This window comes from Perca flavescens, chromosome 8 (assembly GCF_004354835.1).
Source record: "Perca flavescens isolate YP-PL-M2 chromosome 8, PFLA_1.0, whole genome shotgun sequence".
In the NCBI taxonomy this organism is placed as follows: Eukaryota; Metazoa; Chordata; class Actinopteri; order Perciformes; family Percidae; genus Perca; species Perca flavescens.
Genome location: NC_041338.1, coordinates 22481373 through 22502910, shown reverse-complemented (window position 1 = coordinate 22502910; position 21538 = coordinate 22481373). Strand labels below are relative to the sequence as shown.

Genomic DNA, 21538 nt, shown 5'->3' with positions numbered 1-21538 from the left:
TTAATGGACCCCGGCCTGCTGTGAGCTTGATTGAGCTCCGTCGTATCTGGCATCCCCCGGTTCTCCATACCCGCGCAAACTCACCCTTTCTGGGTGACTGGACTACAAAACACTGCTGCCCGGACAGAGCTCCAGGGACTGCAGCTTGCTGTTCTCCCTCCCCTCTTCCTGCTAAATGGCCGGTGTGCGACTGACAGCGCGGTCAGCGAGCTTGTTATGCCGGCAATCTCTTACCGCAGGTTCAAGTTAATCTTATAATGTGTGTGTAATTATAATGTGAGTTATTTAAACATGCATTTTTTTTGATTGAACTTTGGTTATTCATTCTGATGGTGTTTTTTGGATTACATTGTCAAGTTGAGTGATATTGTTTTTGAAAATCTTTACTATATACTAATGGTATGAAATAAAAACACCTTTCTCATGATGGTCTGGGTGTTTTGATGTAGAGCCAGATGCATATTTAAATATTTTTGGTTAATAAAGCAGCAGCATTCACTATGTATGTATGGTATGTATGTCCCCCCCACCCACCCCCAGTCATATATTAAATTAAAATGCTTAAAGAGTAAAGTTCATCTTTTACAAATACAGATTCATTATAGTATTGAGTGAGTACCATTGCAGTAACTATTTCCAAAAAAAAAAAAAAAAAATGTTAATGTTTTTAATGATATTAAAATAAAGTTTGATGGTGTTAAAGCTAGAATGCCCACTATAGTGGAGCAAAATGAGGCAATTTTATCCTGATAAAAATAATTTATAATTTAATAACTAATGTTAACTAAAGTTATAAAACTGCAACCCAAATGTTTTATTTTTATAAGCACAGTAAAGGAAGAAAATCTCAAAGAAATAAGAGGTTCCTTGTCATGTTAAATAGTGTGGAAACCCACCCAGGCTTACAGAAATGGTTTAACCCAACTGCTCAGGAGCCAATGGCAACTTATGACTCTCACACGTTCAAACTGGGCAAAGTGGCCAAAGGGCTCAAAATCACGTGAAATTAACGCGTCGTTAACACGTCGTTTACACGTTAACACGTCATAAACACGTCAACAACGCGTGAAAAGGTTGTCGCGTTGACGACGTGTTAGAATTCACTTATTTTTGACCTCGTTGGCGTTCCATAGTTGGACTATAGGCTAAATGCACGTGTAAAGGACGTCACTTAGTGGACGTCCACTTACAACTGATTCACAACATGGTATATGTTGAAGTACACGTAGCTAAAAGTAAAAATAACAATTATACATGCAACCCCACAGAACTGTTGACATGTTCAAATGTATCTGAATGCATTTTTAGGAAATGTTCTGTGTAACATCTTTTTACCGATTTATGCCGTCCTACCGCGACTATTTTTGGCCAGGGACACAACGTTGCCGTCGGACCAATGTTTGCTGGGATGAATCTATAACAAATACTCTAGTTCAATATTAGGGGAAAAGTCGCCCTGACGACGTACATAGTTCAGACGTCTTTAGATAGTGAAGACGTCTGTTTCACACGTTTGTAAGGCGACGTTCTTAGTTTAGACGTCTTTAGTAGGCGTAAATTTGATAGGAATTCTAAACATAGGCCGTCGCCACGTCGCCGCCGTAAAATGTTTGTATGCACTCGCCGCCTAGTCGCCGCTGGTCTCTCGTCTGCAATCCCTATTAAATCAATTCAAAATTCAACACGGGGAGGGTAACCTGCTCCTCCTTCTCCTGGTTATCCTTTGAATGACACAATCCACTCGCCATACTGCACAGGCTACCTCCCTTCTAAATAAGCACCTGTCTGCTCTTTTACAAGGTCGTCGTTCTGCGAACAGGGAAAAGGACATATTTACCCTTTTAAGGCGCAAAATGAAGCGATTTGTTTTCATTGTTTGGCTTGCTGTGGATTTTCCGCTTGTCCTTAATTCCCCGACTCTTGGATCTCAAAATAATCCCAGACTTCTGAGCAAAGGTAACGTTCACCTGTCATTTATTCACCGCTACGACAGCAATGTTTTAAATGTGTTCACGTAAAATCAATGTCTCGGTGTAGATGTTTAGAAAAGACAGTTACAGAGTTAATCCAGTCTTCAAGTCCTGTTTGAACCCGCTAAAATCTAGTCCAGTTTAGTTTAACTGTATTCTGACACTACGGGTAGATCTACAACTTTTGATGTCACTGCACAATACAGTAGGCTATGCCTATATGGTTTAAACTGACCTTCTAATCCATAGCCTACGGGTCATATCGCCATATAGCCAAAGGCTATATATAAAATATGTTAATGTGATGCTTCTCTTTTCCTCAGATATAATCAATGATGTATTTGAATACCAGGTCTGTCAGAACCACAGTGTTTTTTTCTATCATGATGACTATGAGGAGATGTACGTTGGAGGCACTGATTTTGTGTTGAAACTTGATGTGGATGACTATCATATTATAGAGGTGGGTGTTTCTGAATTTATAGATTTTGAATTGATCTTTTCATTTTGTTTAGTGTTAATTTATCACCTGCTATACATGTACTTGTCTGTATACTCTTCATCTAATGGTTTATTGACGGGCTCCCAGCTTTATTTCTGTGTGGTTCATGGCGGTGACAGTGGAGTTTGTGATGCAGCAGGGGTCCTAATCAGATTTTACTGTAGCAGATGGCTGTCACAGAGCTATTGTTTGCATACAGGAGTCTGTCTGGCAGTGCTCGCTGACAGATATGGCTTTTCAAAGCCACCTAACATTTAATTTCAATTCAGGAGAAGCTGCTTACTAACTGCTGCTGGTGAACTGCATGTCACAAACAGACCTGGGTGACATACAAAAGTTTCTATATTATAATAATCCAGAAAAGTCAGAGACTTCTGTTAATCAGACTGCAATAATTAATTAATTAATTAATAAGATAATGGTATAGTTTTCTAAGAAGGAAGAGGAAAAGTGGTTCGGTTCTGACCATAAGACAGATCTTCATTTCACTAATGGATGCCAGTCTGTGGCAGGAACAGCTGGAGCTACTTAAGAAGACATTATCTTATCTTGAGTGGAAATGTTTTAGGCTGAGAAAGGATACGTGAGTAAGAACCTAAAGTGGGTTTCAGATTTTTCTTTTTATCTATCATCCAGCTATTTCAAACATGCCTCATCGCCAAAAGCACCCATCTTTTAAGCTGAGCTTTAAGTTCAACATTCTTTTTGGGTCAGTAAGTGATTAGATAATGTTTGAAATGTTCATTTTCCTCCTATAATGTCTAATTTGATATCCTCAAGTGAAAACTATGTTAATTTATAATTGATGTCCCCCTGCAGACATTTCCTCTGAAACCCCACTGCCAAGAGGTTAGTAACTAGAGAATTATGATTATGTGATCAGAAATGACTTATACTAAATAATTGATGTTTAAAATGAAAAACATGATCAGTTCCGTGTGATGACTTGGCAATAACAGTCTCTGTATTTGTAGGGCCAATGTGCTAATGTCATCACTGTGATCGAGAAGTTTCAGGACAGCCTGTTTGTCTGTGGAACAAATGGACACAAACCACAGTGTTGGAAGCTTGTGAGTGTTTATATGTGTTGATGTCACTCAGTCAGACATATTGCATTTATTGTGTTTATGTTTATTTTACTGGCAACATCAGGGCAAAGCTGATTAAAGCATGGAGCTTTTTGGTGTCACAGCTGTGGTTCTGATTAAACTTGAATCAGCACCCTGTGTGTAATTTCAGTAGGGTGTTGGATGGCTGGTATTTTGATACTTTTCCATCACAACTAACTTATCCTGTTGACTTTCGTTCTACAGTTTTCTTCAATGAACAACCAGTCTAATGAAATAGTGGAGAGTTATGAGGGGACTGGCATCTCTCCGTTCGTGTACACACATAACTCCATATGCCTCACAGTAGGTATGTTAAATATAGCTTTTTGTACAACCATACAGTAGCCCATGTTTTTGAAGGTTTAAAAATGTGACTCAGGGTTGCAGACTTATGTAACCACATCAAGTCTTGTGTAATAGAAGAGTTGGCACTCAATTATTGAACATCTTTGCTCGTTTTCATAGAATCCCTCATATAAAGCAGCATATTGGTGACTAAGGCCGGTTACACACTGGACGCGTCACGCGAGTGTGTCAGCCGCGTGGCGTGTCCGTTTATATTTCGGCTCCCATGTTAACAGTCTAGAGCTTACACACTGCCTGCGTGAGACGCATGCCTGCTAGAAATAGAAATTATTACGCACGTTTTCAGCCCAGTTTTGTGCGTACGCCACGTTTGTAAATGAGACCCCAGGTCCTTACTTTTAGAGCCTTGCACGGCCAAGTTCCTCCCTAATCTCTGATATGATACAGCTTCACACTCCCACCCCTGGTCTGAGGTCATTTGGTCAGAGGCTATTAGTGGTTTGCTGCACTCAGTTTAAAATTAGAGGGGATTGATCATTCCAAGCAGTGGCTCCTAGGCTGTGGAATGTCTTGCCTCCCTCTCTACGTTGTGTGAATTCTGTCGAATCTTTTAAAAAGCAATTGAAGACTCTGCTATTCAAGCAGGCTTTTAGTTAGTCAAGGGTTTTTTATGGTTGTTTGTTATGTTTTCTATTTGTATTTAAATGTTATTGTATTTTAATTTGTTGTATTGTATTACATTTTATTGTGAAGCACTTTGTGATTTTTATCTGTGAAAGGTGTTTTACAAATAAACTTTACTTACTTACTTATGTCTCTCTGCTATTTTTAGAGGGGGATCTATATTCAGCAGCACCTTTGAATGCTGATGGAAGTTTGTTACAATTCAGAAGGAAAGCTGGCAGCAGAACTAATGTCTGGATGTATGACAACTGGGTCTCAGGTGAGTAAATGACTGAAGTCCATAATGTAGGATGAATACAACAGGGAAAATCAGCAACAATAAATCATATTTTATCTTGTATGAAAATGATGCACCTGATTAGTATCAGTTTGTTCTGAGCGTGCTCAACTCCTTAACTGATTGTTCTGTCCACTCCTCAGTGCACTTTCATTTTGTTTTGGTGTCACATACCAAGCTTATTGTCAAAGGCCAATATGCCAAATATGGTTGCTGGCAGAGCACTGTACTGTAAACAGTGAAGCAGTTTGGTAAACAACTCCTCCTCTCACAGAGCCCACGTTCATCTCTGCGTCCTGGGTGAAGCGTAGGGAAGACCCTGACAACGAGAAAATCTACATCTTTTTCCGTGAAAAGAACTCTGATCACAACCGGGAGGCTGACCCCTGGATATCGAGGGTTGCCAGAGTTTGTAAGGTACGCTGAACATTGAAGTGGACTTGGCTTCAGTAAAGTTCTCATCTTACTAGACAGCCACAGCAAATTACCCAAAACCAATTCAGTCATATTTATACTAGTATCAATATTCAAAACAAGATAGGAGATGGCAATGTGATACTATTGTTTGGTTGGATGAAAGCACCAGCCTGGCCGTTGGAGGGTGCGAGCAGGGTTTTAAGCCTAAGAATGTAAAATATTGATGAAGGTTGTGTAATACGATCAAAAGCTCCAAAGGACTCACTAAATGGATCTTGAGGTGAGATTATTTTGTCAACTGTTGGTTCTAAGGTCAAGAATGAACTTTAAAACTGACTGTACACGTGAATGGAAACCGATCAACCAAACAGAACAAAGTCTGTACTTTTTCATTTGGTTTATAATGTAGTATCAAAATGAATATATTGACATTGAATGTTCTATGAGAGTGTCGGCTGTGTCTGCTACAGTAACCCCTCCTGAATTTGCCAAAGGAGATGAAAGACCACCGTCATTCAAAGCAGCTTTGATGTTGACTTTAATCTATGTTAATTCCAGGAACAATGGTTAAGGCCAGCCATTTATATTGAAATGCCCATATTGAGGGCTCAGGCTGTCATCATGGATAAAATGATATCCTTGTAGGAAATGTATTATTTACTTGCACTGTACAAAGAGAGATGGTAATAAAGCTGAGTGATATCCAGCAGTTACTGGAATATAAAGCCAGGCTTTGACAAAGGCACACACATAATAAATGCAGTTAACCATCTGCAGCACTGTGGTCTCATTTCCACTAGTTGCACCGCTGAGTCAGGCTTCCTCATCCTTCCTCATCCTCTATGAACTAACCTGGCATGATGCTGTGGTGAAATATAATCTTTTCAACACCCTTGCTATTTGACATCTGTGCAAAACCAAACAAAAGCTGTTAGGTGTTTTGTTCCAGGTATTATGGCCCATATAACGACAGTCCTATCAAAAAACCCTTGGTTGATGAATTTCAGTTTGCAAGAAAACTTCCCGATGTGATTTATTGGTGTCATTTTGCAGGTAGATGAAGGCGGATCAAAAAGATTCTTCCAAAACATTTGGACATCTTTCCTCAAAGCGCGGCTTGTCTGTGGGTTTCCAGAGGAGTCGCTGTATTTCAACCGACTCCAAGACATTTATGTGATGCACGCTGAGGACTGGCATGAGACAAGAGTCTATGCCCTTTTCACAAGCAGCTGGTTAGGCACTTTCCCTTCCTTTATTATCAGCAGTAGCTACGCAACAACATGAGCAACACGCTGACAGGGTAACACAGAGTGGCTCTCCCTTGAAATTGAAAGCTCAGCATTTTGCAAACCTCTCCTCACTATCCGCGAGATGCTGATCCCCTGAACACACTGTAAAAAAAAACATGGTCTCTGTAGACAGCCCAGGGTCCACAAACGGCAACAAAAACAAAGTGGCCAACCTGGACCACAAAAACATAACATACCATGTTCCAGCGTTCAGCCAATAACCGTCAAGAAGGATTTGGGGTGGGAGTTGGGGGGGTTAGTTCGCTGAAGCATGGAAGGGAGGGGGATGTGACAGGATGAGGAGGAGGGAGGGGCGAGATAGTCTTGTTTTGTTTGAAAATACTTTGAACGTCAACAAGAATAACGTCTCCCAACATCGCTTAGAGCACCTTTTAATGAGAAATCATTTACTATTTCTACCCTCTTATTCAAGGTTCCATTCATTAAGATTAGAGCCACACATAACATCATTCCATTCCTTTTAGTCTCACATTAGGAGATGCACACATTTTCATGATTATACTTTGTGTACTTAAAGAGGTGTTCCAGGAATGTAGTATTGCTCTTCTATAAGGTTGGGGGACAAAATAGGATGCTCAAAAATAGCTATCCTGACTTTTAGTCCTTAAGTGGATCAAGCTGAATGGCCAAGGGAGATGCCCTTCTACAATTTGACCAAGCCCCTGTAAGCCTGTATGCCTGATCTGGAAATTGAATACATATCTCTAAGTGTAATGGAGGGTTTATCATTTATTCTGTCAGATACACAAAGTTTACATCAATGTTCCATTTTGTGAGTACTGCACCGTAATTTAGTATTTGGTATGCTAACTTCAGTTAGCAATGTAAATACATTTTACTATTTTAATATGTATTCTCTTTAATTATATTTATTATTGTTTGTTAATCTGCGTCTTTTACTTATCCCTTGCTGCTGCAACAGTGTGCATTTCCCCATTGTGGGATTAATAAAGGATTTTGAATCTTGAATCTTGAATTAGTTATCTTATTTCTCTTCTAGGAACTCCACAGCAGTGTGCATCTATTCAATTGGAATGATTGAAGAAATATTTGAGAACTCAACTTTCAAGGGCTACAACGAAGTCATTCCCAAACCAAGGCCAGGAACGGTAACATTTGTTTTGTTGCTCTGTTGCTGTGTTGAGACTGAATAGTTCCTTGAAGGGTTTTGTTTTTATGTCCAACCATCTTATTGGCATCACTCACATTTATTGTGGGAAATCTTTATCACATTCCATGAGTAAGGTTGTAGGTTAAAAAAAAACACAGGCATGTTACATAAATGGGTGAAAATGTGGAAGATGTGTGTCTTTATTCCCATCACCCTTGTAGTTGAGAATCTAAACATAGATTTGCAGAATTTCCTCTTGTTGTCCTGTTGCTATGTCTATGACAACACGTCCTGTGCCTTCCATCTATGCAGCTTATAGCTTTTAGGAAATGTTTATCTGGTTTGTTTTTATACAACTTTAAATTCCTTCAGTTTTGTGTACCTGAAGATGTTAGAATTGCGTATCCTGAGTGTAGACAAACATTCAGTTTATGTTTCCATTTCCTCCAGTATACAAACTACTTTTAGATTTAAAAAAAAACAAAAAAAAACGTTGTGCCTATGTATTTTTCAGTGTGTAAAAAACAGCAGGACCCTGCCACTGGCCACTGTCAATATGGTGAAGGATTACCCAGAGATGACTGACTGGGTTCACTCTGTGCATTATAGAGCTCCATTTTATATAAGCAGCCACAACTACACCAAGATAGCTGTGGACCGAGTCCAGGCAGCAGACCAGCGCATGTATAACATTCTGCTTCTGGCTACTGGTATGTTCTGGTTGGGAACAAATACACTGTTCCTGGTTTTCCGTACTTTGTTTAACTGTTTATACCCTTGTGTGTTTCCTTGTTGATCTGGCTTGTATTCATGCACTGTCTGTAATCTCTGTGAGGAACAATGGGCTAAAAATACAGTATCACTCCCAAAATAGCAACCCTATAAAATGATGCTGTGCTGTTTCAACAGATTCTGGAAAGATCCATAAAGTCTTAGAGGCTGGGTCAGAACCTTTTATCATCTCTGAAACGCAACTCTCCAGCCGTTCAGCCATACAATCAATGAAGTTGGACTCCAAAAAGGTATTTAAAATGCAATGCATTGTGTTTTGTCAGCCACTGCCCTTAGGTCAAAAATAATGTTTACATGAAAATTTAATTTTATATTTTAAAGCTGCACTTATCATTTTTTTTTTATATTAAATGACAGTGCAATGTGAAAGAGGTCGCTGGTAGTAACAAATCCACAGAGAATTATTACCTGACTTTGCAGATTCCCTCAGCTTTATAGAGAGTTTTAGTATCTATCGTGACGTCCCGCAGCTTCACTGTTTTAGTTCAGTCTTACAGCTCTCATCAACCTCATTTCCAGCCGCAACTGGCAGCTATTTTCAGCATAAAAGCTCTAAAAAAACAACTGTATGCTCCTGCCCAGCACCTAACAGCAGACAGGCAAAATTAGTGATTAGTGGAACATTTAGCAGCAGAATTTCCCTTATTAGTTGGTTGAGAACAAAACAGAGCTAAAAGGTAAAAGAAATATGGGACTTACATACCGGTGCATCAGAAACATAACTCCAAGTGCTTTCGTGAATCATATATGCTGGGTGTGTTTATTGCCAATTATTTTCTAGCATGTTCCCCATAGTAACTTTATATGGTCATAATACTGTATGTCAGTGTTTTGTTTACAGCTTTTTGCACTGCACCCAAGGGTATGTTTCTGTCTACCTTTGCACAGAAAAGACTAGTGGTGGGTTTTTCGGAGAAGATTTCTATCATGGATCTCCAGAAATGTCAGGAGAATAAGTCCTGTGCAGATTGTGTTCTGGCCCGGGACCCGTACTGTGCCTGGACGCCGTTTGGATGTACCCCAACTGTCCCGTAAGTGGAATGTGGACTGCATTCAAACCAAGTTACTTTAGCAGACTTTTTTATACTGTGCAAAGCCTTCTCATATTACAACATATTACAGCCAACAATATTGAAATAGCTGCTCTCTGCAGGTTCTTCTGAAAATTACCTTTCTGCAAAAGATAAGAATAAATGTAGATGTGGCTGGGTTGAGTCAACTTTATTTAAAAAAAACCAAAATGGATCACCGGGGCAACATCAAAGTCATTAATTTCTCATAAAGAAATGCACTTGTTGAAACATCTGTTATGTTTTTGTTTTCAGTGGGGGCATTCAAAATATCATTTATGGGAACAGAACTGTGTGTCCTACATCAGTAGAAGGTAACTAATGATGACACTTATTCATACACACTTGCTAAGGTCTCAAAAGCTTTTCATTCCATCCCATTGTATCTTCTTTTGTTTCTTGTAGAACAAAAACAAGTAAACCGGACCAAACGGGAGACAGCTCCACCATCAACGGTGGAATTGAGGACAGCTCACTCTGTCCCGCTGGGTGTCTCTTTCTATCTGTCCTGTCCTATAGACTCTTACCACGCTGTTTACACCTGGGAGCATGGAGGCCAGAGCAGCCCTTGTCTACAAATGCAGTTTAACTGCCTGCACCTCATCCCCAACATGGCACAAGAGAACTATGGCAGCTACAAGTGTATTTCCAAAGAGAAAGACTACACTAAAGTGGTGAAAACGTATCAGCTTACAGAGCAGATGATCCCAGATATAAATGAAAAAAACTGACAGAAGCAATTCCATTGTCAGAACAACTGATGCATCAGCTGTGGTGCAGCAGAAAGCATGGATCACCCTTGGACTGGCTGTAACAGTGTTGGGGATTTTCAGATAGGTGCATCCGCAAAAATGACTATTTAAACGTTAAACTCCTTTCTCTTTGAAAAGCTTTTCTGCTGTTCCAGATCTCATGTTTGAAAATCTAACATCAAAATCCCCAGACCCTTTGTCCTTGCCATTGCTCTCAGGCCAGGACGCAGGAAGCATTAAAGGAAATCCATTTTAACACCGGCAGGTCAGAACCTAACACCTTATTTGTGCAAGCGGTCACACAGCTGTGTTTGGCAAAAAAAAAAAAAAAAAAAAAATGTTTTCAAGTCAACAGGACATTGCTGTAGCCAAGTTTCTTTTAAAAAGAAAAGCCAGAACACAAAGAGGTTGGTGTGATGGAGGGAGAAAGCAGCACAACGAGTCAGCAGCAGAACACAGCTTGATTGATCTGAGGGGCCCAATAGGTGTTTGTTGGGATCAGCTGATGATCAGTAAATTACTTCAGCATCCTGCGTGAATTACTGTAATGTGTAAATGTGTTTCATTGAGTACTTGGAGTGAGTAAGGGGAAAAAGGGAAGGTGTAAGAAGGAATCTGAAGGAATTCCTTTTAGCTCAATCCAAACCAAAGAAAACGTTTAAAATGTTATGATGATGAATGCAAAAGCTTCAGGTCAGAGAGTACAGTACACAGTAAGTAGGTGTGATGGAGTAGTAGTGCGTGAACATTGAGGCCAGCTTTTTGATCTGTGATCTATTAGAGTACAGAAAAAGGTAAAGTTCCTGTGTAAATTCCCTCTGTGCCCCACTCAAGTGCACTGCTGACAGATTATTTGTTTGAGATTGTTATCAGAAGGGTGGAGGCAGCCAGGGACCCTGCCTGAATTTCCCTGTTGAAAAGTAGCGAGCTTGTTTAATTTTCACTTCAATGTTGACAAAAAAGTAAATTTGTTTGAATAACACAACATATATTTTTGCATTGACAAAGAGAAACACATCAATATTAGCTGCAGTGTGAGCAATGGAGATTAGTCCCACATTCTACTTGAAGCAGAACAGATTTGAGTTGGTTGTTGAAGGTGATAGTTTTGCATCTACTGAGTGTGCTCACTTGTGACATTGAAGTTTTATATAAGCTACTTTTCCAGTCAGTTATTTATATTAAAGTGAGATATGTAATTTTTGTCAAACAGAATAGCCACTGTTGCCACAAGTGATAATTACAACAGTACTACACCAGCAAGAGTAGAGAAAAGTCAGAGAACAGGCTTAGTAATGGCCATTATGGAACAATATCTGGCTAAATTCTGCTAACATTAGCAACTAAAAGCTACCAAAAGGTCAGTTCAGACCTAGTAAGGCTGTAGCAGCAAATCCCGCATGTATTGAATTAAGCAGGGTTGTGTTTTATTGCTTACGGATTCAATATACTAAACAACAATTACAACAATTATTCTTTAAAATGTTTAAAAAACAACTAAGCTAAATATATTTATTAAGTTAATAGTATTTTGACAACATATTTTGTTTCATACTGGAGATTGTTATACGTGCAAGCAACATTGTGTCCTTATAATTTCTAAAAAAGTAATTTTGTATGATGATTATTTGAAATTGCTCACTAAAAATGTACAGTAAGTGCATAAGATTGATTTCCTGCTCATTCAAATTAAAAAGAATGGAAAAAGAAGGAGTCGTAGTCACGTCTCTCTTCGATCCACTCATAAGTGGTTTCAAGAAGGTAGTTTATTCGTCCTTAGTAGGTCATGCCTTCATCAGACATGGCACTCAGTAAACCATGTGCAGACTGATCAGAGGACAGGCAACAACTAAAGATCTTTAGCTTAATCTGTCTTATTCCTGGATCTAAAGTCTGAACCCTGCTAATGACGACAAAGTGACTCTATCTTGCTTATACAAGGAAAGAAAATTAAACACAACTACCCTGTGTCCCTCCAGCCATCACTCCGCAACCACCCATGTGGAAATCCTGTATTCATGTCCAGATATTCTTTCAGATGAAGTAGTTTAAAAGCTTCGTTAGAATTATCCTGCTGTTTATATTTCTGTCATCTAAGATGAACCTTACACATCTACATCACAGTCAAATCTGATATTCACCTGACCTACTTTGCCACCGGACACAAAAATAATCTGGGATTTTTTAATGTTAGTAAGTTGAGAAAACAAATCTGGAAGCACAGTCATCTAGGCGTGCTAGCTCTCTGCTGTTATGTTGGGTTGTCATCCTCAGTTCAGGAAAACTGTTGTCTTTCCACACAACAGTGACTTCACATATGAAGTAATATAAAATGTGTTGTACAAGGCTCCACCAATACCATCAATGATGTCACTTGTTTGCCATTTTAGGTTATAACACAGACAGTCAAGAAAGAGGCGGCTCTGTGTGAACTGTTGTTTTGTCGTAGCGGTGTAGGCATAGGCCTATTATTAGACTACACCACAAGGCTGTTGTTTAGCACTTGCTATTTGGATATTTCCTCACAGAGTTGAAGGGCCCATATTGCATATAGTACTCATGCTCTGTAAAGTCCTATTGATAAAACTGAGGGGATGGACACTCACTTAAAATGTACCATGATGGTTTCTTTCTTGTGGCATCTTCAAAGTGAATGTATAGGCTATTCAGTAAGGTTTTCAGTAATACTTTTGAGGCTCTGTTATTGACATGAATGACTAGGCACTTTGACCATGCAATAAGATATGCAGAGTCAATAACAGCGGCTTCACGCAGAGGCTCCGACTTGAGCCTTTTGGCACTTATTCCTGGTAGGCGCGTTCAGTAATCCACCCATGAGTGTAGGGCTTAGCATGACTAGAGATGATTCACCAACTGTACATGTGTTTTGATGTCAGTTCACTTAAGCCGGAGCTGACCGGCACCTACCTGACAGCTCAGAGCCTTCTGTGGTTACCTGACCTGTAGACTGTTGTTGGCTGCTGAGAAGGGTTACAGTTCAGGTGGACATGTCAAACATTTTGTCATGATAGGTCTGTGGTGTCTACATGAGCCATTGTTTGAGCCACCCTGTTTAATTAAATCCAGACCATCTCTGCTCAAGCTGAAGCCTATTTTTAAAGTGCCAACATTTCTTAACTGTCTTAACTGCAGCTCTGAGTCTGGATGGCGCCAAACTGCAGTCTAAACTGTGAGATATGGTGACCCTCTGGTCTCTGCTGTGCTCTGATATGAGCCCCAGTAGGCCTTGGTCCCCAGATGATTTGGACGACAGTTTACAGCTCCATGTTTTTCCAGGAAAAGGAAAGTCTACTGAGAGGAAATCATGGAACAAAAACAAACAAGCAAGGAAACAGCAGTCATGTTTCATGGCTGGATCCCCACCCTATCCTGAGGATTAAAAACAAACTGTACTACATGTTCCAATGAACAACATAACACAGAAAAAATGTTATCTAAAACATGAGTGAATATCTATATAAATTGCAGGAACGTCTGTCTGTCTGTGTGTCTGTGTGTGTGTGTTATGCGCATATCTCTAGAACCGTTAGTCCGATGGATTTCAAACTTGACAGGTGTCTTGTTACGGGCACGAGTAATTGCAGTGCCAAGTTTGACGTTGTTTGGATTAGAAATGCAAAATATATCGTTGGTAAAAGAAGCACACATTGGCTTTTGCCGCCTCTAGCCGCTGGCCACTCCCCCTCTCACACTGCACAGCGCAGGACCAGAGACAGAGAGGGTCGAAGAAAGTAGCGGAGCTTTGGCAGCTAAAATGTGAAATACACCTCAGACCCACAAAAAATTTGCAAAGTAGCACTACTTTGGACTGTCTTTGACTTTGAATAAACAAACGACAATTCCCGAATTTAAGGATGTTTCAGAATCCCACACACAACACACAGACAACAAGTGGCAGACAGAGCGTGATGCCACTTATAGGCAGGCTATCTATCTAATAAAGCGAGCTGATCTGTATGTATGTGTCCGGGTTTGGGGGGGAAGGTAACCTGCACATCACACGCAGATGCCACATGCAGAATGCTTTACAACAGTGGGGGGGGTGGGGGTGTTACAGCCTTTGACTCTTTTCCTGCATTTATTATGCATTTATATCTATTAAATGGCTGTGAGCTGGCCGAACATAAACGTAATCTCGGAGATTATTCCTTCACAGCGCTGTGCAATGCGACACATCTCAGTGTTGAACCGGGCAGACACAGCACCCTGAGTCGGGCTAATTAAGTCTACTGCTAACTTACAACACTAATAATATTATCGTCATCAAAATACCCCCACGAATCAAATCCATACTTTACCGTTAACGTCAATGCCACTAAACCTGTATGGAAATTAACGCCTCTGCTGAAATGTTAAATTCGTTAACGACCATAGGCTACTCTCTCTCTCTCTCTCTCTCTCTCTCTCTCTCTCTCTCTCTCTCTCTCTCTCTCTCTCTCTGCACACACACACACAAACACACAAATGGTCCAGTTCTGGTGGTTGATGAATGCAGATATGTGCTGATTAGCTCTCATAACGGACCAGCTTGGTAGCACACTGCCATAAATCCATGACGCTAATGTCTGATTAGCCTACTCCACATTTTCATTGTGATATTTTGTGATTACATTCTGAATCTGCCCTGTTCTCTGTCAGGTAAATACAGTAGGTAGGCCTACAATGTCTTCCTCTGATGTAGACGTAGCCTACACTGTAAGTCTATAGCCTAGGCTATTAATAGGCTACAGTGGAGTAAGTGGTGTGGGGTCCTTCTGCCAGTAATTTTGGGGTACAATTTGGTTTTGATGAATTCTACAAGCAGCAATACCACAGGCCAAGCAATCGGCCTTTCCAAACAGGCACATTTTCAATGGGCTCTGTACTAGTACTGTATAATTTACTGCAAGTACAAGAATTATACATATTGTGTCTGTAATAACAGTCTTTTGACAGCAGAGGTCACTGTTGTTTAACAGAACTGACTATCAAACTCCAACACACATCCATGGCCTAAATTGAACCTTAACCCTAACACCAAGTCTTAAAAGATAGGGTCCCATTTTTTCAGATCTGGCTTACTCACATAGCCATACTCACATGCCCATTTATACATTTAAACTGTGTTAACTTGCTGTAATCATTCCTCCCTTCACTTCCAAAGTTGATTAATATGCTGTAATATGTTGATGGTCTTTTGTGGACAAACTGTATCTTGTGCAATGACGACATTTATTCTAGTGCAATAATTACATTCATGCTAGTGCAATAATTATATTTATTCTAGTGCAATACGTATTCTTATTGTAGTACAAACTTACATTATATTTACTAATTTATTCATAAAATAATATAAATAATGTTTTATTATTTTAGAGCATGTGTTGTCGGCTGTGGATGTTTGTTTGCTGAAGTTGTTTTGTTTATGTGGTGTTTTTCCCGTGTCTTTTTATTGCACTGATCAGGAGTAGCACTCCACATCTCATTGTATTCTGTACAATGACAATAAAGGATTTATATTCTTATATGAGGCTTCAGCAGTCAAACCAGTGAGTTTCTTCCAAAAATGATTGTGATGGTAATAAGAATACACCAGAAGACACTTCAGAGCTTTCTTGTCGAAGGCCGCACAAGTTTACATTTGTTGTGTGTGTGTTCTATATCAGTGACAGCGATTAACAGAAATATCCCAATAATGAATTACAATGTAACATACAATGAACAGTCATTAGTTACAGTGAAGTCCTAAACTTTGTCCACGGGGTTATAATACAACATCAGATATAATGATCTAATTGATATAAGAAAGAATAAATTGGGCCGCCAAGCTATAAATTAAGAAAGCTAAATATGAACTATAGACTATAAAAATTAAGGACCACAGCCATGTCTAAAGGCAGGGTGTGAGTCTTTAGATCCATGAAATATTCTCTTAGTAATTAGATAGTTTAGATTTAGGCCTATGCATTATGGCCAATTGGTCTGTTTGAACTGACGCAGTTCATGCTGCAGAACACCAGACGATGGCAGTATTTTAGCAGCAAACAAGTCTCTTCAGATACTAACACTGACTGAATAATTAAGGAACAATTATGACTAATGATGCTTATTCAAAAAATAGGCTTAAAGTAAAAAACGACCACATACATTCAAAACAAACCAGCGGATTACATCGTTACATCCGTTTCAAAACATTAAGAATAACATATTTGTGATTTACCTTAAAGCGGTTTCTATTAGCTTTGTATTCCACTTTCAGTTGTAACACGTTCACTAAATCGTGCAAATCAATTTAGGCGTCACATAACATAATTAAATGCCATCAAATTATCTGCACATGATGTGGTTCAAGATTTGGGGTATTTTCTTTTATTGGATTAATCTGAATTCAGCCTTTGGTCTTTTCGTTGTTGTTGTTGTTGTTGTTGTTATTGTTTTTATATTAAAGACAATTTCTTAATGCAGCAGTGCTGAAAATTGTGTCTGTAGGCTGTTAGTCGCAGGACAAATCCAAGTGCGTTTGGAAACTCTTGTCTAAGTCCTTTAATTAAAGACAATAGGCTGCAGACAAACCGAATGAGGTCAAAGATTATGGCTTGGGTCGGGGTAATAAATTAAACATCAAGTCCTAAATTATGAATTTTCTTTGAGGGTGGAGGACCCGGAGCGTCTGTATCTTTAATAGTGATGAGAGAGATGGGAGAGGCTGCGCGTTCACGGTTCCTTTTCTCGTTTCGCGGCGTCGGGAACGCGCAGTGGATCCCACACTCGCTGGAGGAAAAAAAGCGCCTTCGGACCGCAACAGCGACTCACCGGGAAAAATGTTCCCTCCACCGCCCTTTATCAACGCTGTCGATGTCTGCAAAAGTCATGTGAAAGGATCTGCAACCTAAGAGGACTTAGACCTAACCTAAGAGTTTTTTTCGACCCTTAAACTTGTTTCAGAGGATTGGAAACTTCAGGAAGTGATTAATAGCACACAGGAATTGAAGTTAACATTGGACAGGTAAGACGATTCAGTAGTTAATGGGGCAGTTACTATAGACGTAAAAGATGAAAAAAGAAGCATCCAGATCTAAGATAAGGTGAAAAAACATCGCCCTGTAGGCAACTCCGATGAATCACAAGGGCATTTGTTCATGAGTGCAAAAAGCTACAGTCTCTATGTAAACTGATAATGGCAATATTGCAATTGAACTCTTGCTAAAAGTATGTTTTTAATTAGCCGCAAAAATCAAAGGTCTGATCACCTTAATGCGCCAGTTATTCCGCATCGGATTGTGGAAACGCGCTCAGAGCAGGAGACCACCTGACCCTGAAATTGCTGAAAATATGACACACAGCATAGGCTATGTGCATATTTGCTTTTATTTATTTGTAGGCTGTCTAAAACTCCTTCAAAAAAAAATCTATGTCGTTTTTGTGTAGTGCATATGGTTAAAGTGTCATAGGAAACAAAAGGAAAATTTGCTGATTCTTTAAACCAGATGGAATGACAGCAGCAGCAGTATTCATCTGGGATGTTTTTTGTTTTTATGAGTTTGTCATGCAATTCTAAGCTGCATTAAAGAGCTTTGATTCCCCTTGAAAAGCATAGCCTACCCAGTAAAACATGTCTAAATGGATATAAGATGTAAAAGCTTCCACAGTGCATTTCCGCTGGTATAATGGAAATAATGTTATGTGAATGTCTGATAAGAATTGGACGTTTGGCTGATGTCTGGTAATTGATGCTTGCAGGTGCAGAAAATGGCGAGACAGCTCCTGCAGCTTCTTGCCCTGTGGACAACTGTGGTTGGCATTGTGCAGTGCTGTCCAGAGCTCTGCAGCTGCCAGGATAAATTTGCCCACCAGTTTGCTGATTGTGCTTACAAAGACCTGCTGGTAGTACCTGTGGGTCTCCCCTCCAATGTTACCACTGTGAGCCTTTCTGCCAATAAGATCAAATTTCTGAAAAGTAAAAGCTTCATCAATATCACACAGGTCTCCTCTCTCTGGCTGGCCCACAATGAGATAGTTACTATAGAAGCAGACACCTTGGCTGGTCTGATCCAGCTCCGCAACCTGGACATCAGCCACAACAAAATTGTGAACTTTCCATGGGAGGATCTGCACAACCTCACAGCCCTGCAGCTCCTGAAAATGAACAACAATGAGATGGTGAGCCTTCCAAAGTATGCCTTTTCCACCCTGAAAGACCTGAGGTCGCTGCGCATCAACAACAACAAGTTTACCACCATTGTGCAGGGTACCTTCAGTGCTCTCTCCTCCATGTCCCACCTTCAGATTTTTAACAACCCTTTCATGTGCTCCTGCAGCCTGGAGTGGTTGAGGGATTGGATCACGACAACCAAGATTTCTGTCCCTGATCCAAATTCCATTTTATGTGATGCCCCTGAACGCCTGAACGGCACAATGGTTACAGCGATTCCCAAACTGGACTGTAAGGCCCCTACTGTCACAATTACCTATCAGCCCAACATTGAGAACACAGAGCTCTATGAGGGTTCGATGGTCATCTTAAATTGTGAGACAAAAGGGAGCCCCACACCACAGGTCATTTGGGAGGTGACTGCAGGAAATCAGAATTATCTGTTCCCCTTGCCCACCACTGGAGAGATAAATGATGTGCCAATTAATGATAAAACAACCAACAATCGATTCCTCGTCTTTAGAAACGGCACTCTCATCATCCCTCAACTGAGTAAAAAGGAAGATGGAAATTTCAGCTGCTCTGCGGTGAATGAGTTAGGTAAGGCAGAGAGCAATGTTAAAGTGGCAATGGCAGCCACCCAAAAACACGGCAGTAACTCAAAGCCCGATTTAACAGTGGACAAGATCCGTCCATCCGTTAAAAAGCCTCCAGAGCCCAAGATTTCCAAAAACAATGTGATCAACTGGACCAAGCCTCACGAAAAGACAAAGGACGGTCCTGAAGGTTCATCGGACAAAAGTGTCGGCACGGGGCAGGACGGAGGCGTTTCAAAGAACCCCACCTTTGCCAGCAAGTGTGGCGTGAGAGAAAGCAGTGAACACATCTCCAACCACGCCTTCAACCTGAGCTTGGATGACCTGAAGCAGTACACTTTTGATTTTGGTGTTATTGCATTAGAAGTATCAGAGACGGAGGCCAAAGTGCAGCTGAATCCGCTGCAGCTTCCCAGCAGCAAATCTAACCTTCATCTCAGTCACACTGAAAACCAGGAAACAGTGAATAAAGAGGCCATTGGTCTGTACCAGTCCTCATCCAGTAAGGCCACCCTGGACATGCTCTACCTCTGTGTAAATACAGGTAATGGACACTCCATGGTTCAGTGGTCCAATATAGAGGAGGGGGTTAATGCCTACCGCTTCCATGGTTTACAGCCTGGCACCAATTACACACTTTGTCTCACCTATGGGGGGCAGGACTGCCAAGTCCAAGTAGTCTTCACAACTAGGAAGAAAATCCCCTCCCTGCTTATCATCGTGGTTGTCAGCATTTTCCTACTGGGTCTGGCCACTGTTCCCTTACTGGGGGCCACCTGCTGCCATTTGTTATACAAGTACCATGGGAAGACCTACAAGCTGATCATGAAGGCTCAGAATCCGGATCAGATGGAGAAACAAATGACTGGAGACTTTGATCGCAGGGCGTCTTTTGTGGAGTCAGAGAAAACCTTCAACCCCAGCGAGTTAGGCGAGGGGGAGGGAGATGCCGAGGGAGAGGAAGGAGACGGAGAGGCTGAGGGGAGCGTGGTGACAGAGTCCATCCCCGGATCCTCATCCAAAACCAACCAGGAGGAGTTTGAAATGGGCTCGGAGTACAGTGACAGATTACCGCTGGGAGCAGAGGCAGTCAACATCTCGGAGGAGATCAACGGCAACTACAAGCAGCCAAGCCGCTGAGCTCCACTGACGTCTGCGAGTATACTGTACATTTTGTTTACTTTTAAGTAGCCTACATTCAAGCAGGTAACTCACCCACCATTACTTTACGTGAACAAGGTTGGCTTCTCATAAAAACAAAGGTGGATCTTTTAATTTTCTTTACCTCAGAAAGTACTCCGTCAATCACTTGAGATTGTGAATTGATTCATGTGACATTTGTAGTCTACTGTAAGGTTAAAATAAGCAACATAAGTATATAATGCAAGCACAGTTTTCTACAGTTTTATAAGACCTCAAAACTGTCAGGAAAGCAGCAAAATGTTCCCTTTCTGCAGGACAGACAGATATGGGCACAAATTGTGCAAACGGCGATGCGCGGTGTTCGCCGGAGTTTTGCGTAATTGAAGGCAAAAAAAAAAGAAATATTATAAAGAAATCTATATTAAAAAGAAATCACCGTTTCGGAGAGAACAAAAAAGCAAACAAAACGTGCCATATGTTTTATAGTCATTTAAAACAAACTGACATCAGGTACCATTGCTCTTTCTTAACTGTGTAAGGATGAGAACAAATCTCACAGTGGCCAATTACCATCTCCTCAGGTGTCGGCACTCCGTCTCAACTTGACTCGTTCTGTCGCAGATTTGGATGATAATATTTGATTAAATGATACTAGATGCAGATATTTGCTGTCGGTGCTGAGCTGCCTGCTGTCCTGTGAATCCAAAAAGGGAAATTTCACTTTCAATTGTGTTGTGCTTAACGAGAAATCCCAGGTTATTTACCAACAAAATGTTGTTTGACGTATTGTAAGGCTTTAAAAATGTGCGACTTTAACCTCTTAATCTACGGGTGCTTCTTATTAGCCTACTCTCGCTTTTTACAATGAACGTGTCCATGGCATGTCACGCGTATTTCCTTGTGTGGTTTTTATTAGTGTAGTCTAGAGGACTTTAGATGTTACTGTCAACCTGTGATGTAAAGCCATGTGAATTGAAATTATCCTTTTTTTACGACAGAAAGTCTCTTTCAAGCCTCAACTAAAGGGCGCACTGTGTCTGGCGGCTTCACTGTCTTGTAATTGGATGCATATAGTGACTTTTTGTGAACTGTTGTAAAACGAAACGAAAAACGAAAGCCGTGACCTTTAAAGATTTTTTGATATCATTTTATGTAAGTGGAATTAATAAAACATGAAACTATACAGACTATTTTCTGGATTTGTCTTTTACCTTGCGGATTGAGATGTTTCAGGGGGAAAAAATAGAACATTATTTTCTAAATGTAATTTAGTTATGTTCTCATCTATCTGAAAGAATAATAAAAACATAAATACAATTTGATACAACCAGTTGACGTTAAGAATCG

At 40.3% G+C, this 21538-nt stretch overlaps 2 protein-coding genes across 4 annotated transcripts; both read left to right on the top strand.

The window, feature by feature from the left end:
* Positions 1–1063: 1063 nt before the first annotated feature.
* sema7a (semaphorin 7A (JohnMiltonHagen blood group)) lies at positions 1064–13836 on the top strand. 3 transcript variants are annotated; one of them, XM_028586020.1, is made up of 15 exons: positions 1065–1692; positions 1801–1956; positions 2294–2433; positions 3292–3321; positions 3447–3542; positions 3786–3888; positions 4720–4830; positions 5123–5265; positions 6319–6497; positions 7576–7684; positions 8201–8396; positions 8596–8708; positions 9367–9509; positions 9804–9862; positions 9954–13836. In XM_028586020.1, the coding sequence occupies exons 2-15, from the start codon at positions 1854–1856 to the stop codon at positions 10277–10279; spliced, it is 1851 nt and encodes a 616-aa protein (XP_028441821.1). In that variant the 5' UTR covers positions 1065–1692; positions 1801–1853; the 3' UTR covers positions 10280–13836. The 3 variants fall into 3 exon arrangements, with proteins under 3 accessions (XP_028441822.1, XP_028441821.1, XP_028441820.1); XM_028586021.1 differs by having other exon boundaries at positions 1064–1956; positions 2323–2433; XM_028586019.1 differs by having other exon boundaries at positions 1065–1956.
* A 3198-nt stretch (positions 13837–17034) lies between these two features.
* Positions 17035–21381, top strand: islr2 (immunoglobulin superfamily containing leucine-rich repeat 2). The gene is made up of 2 exons (XM_028585655.1): positions 17035–17306; positions 18041–21381. Exon 2 carries the CDS (start codon positions 18050–18052, stop codon positions 20186–20188), a length of 2139 nt encoding a protein of 712 aa, XP_028441456.1. The 5' UTR covers positions 17035–17306; positions 18041–18049; the 3' UTR covers positions 20189–21381.
* The last annotated feature ends 157 nt before the right edge of the window (positions 21382–21538 follow it).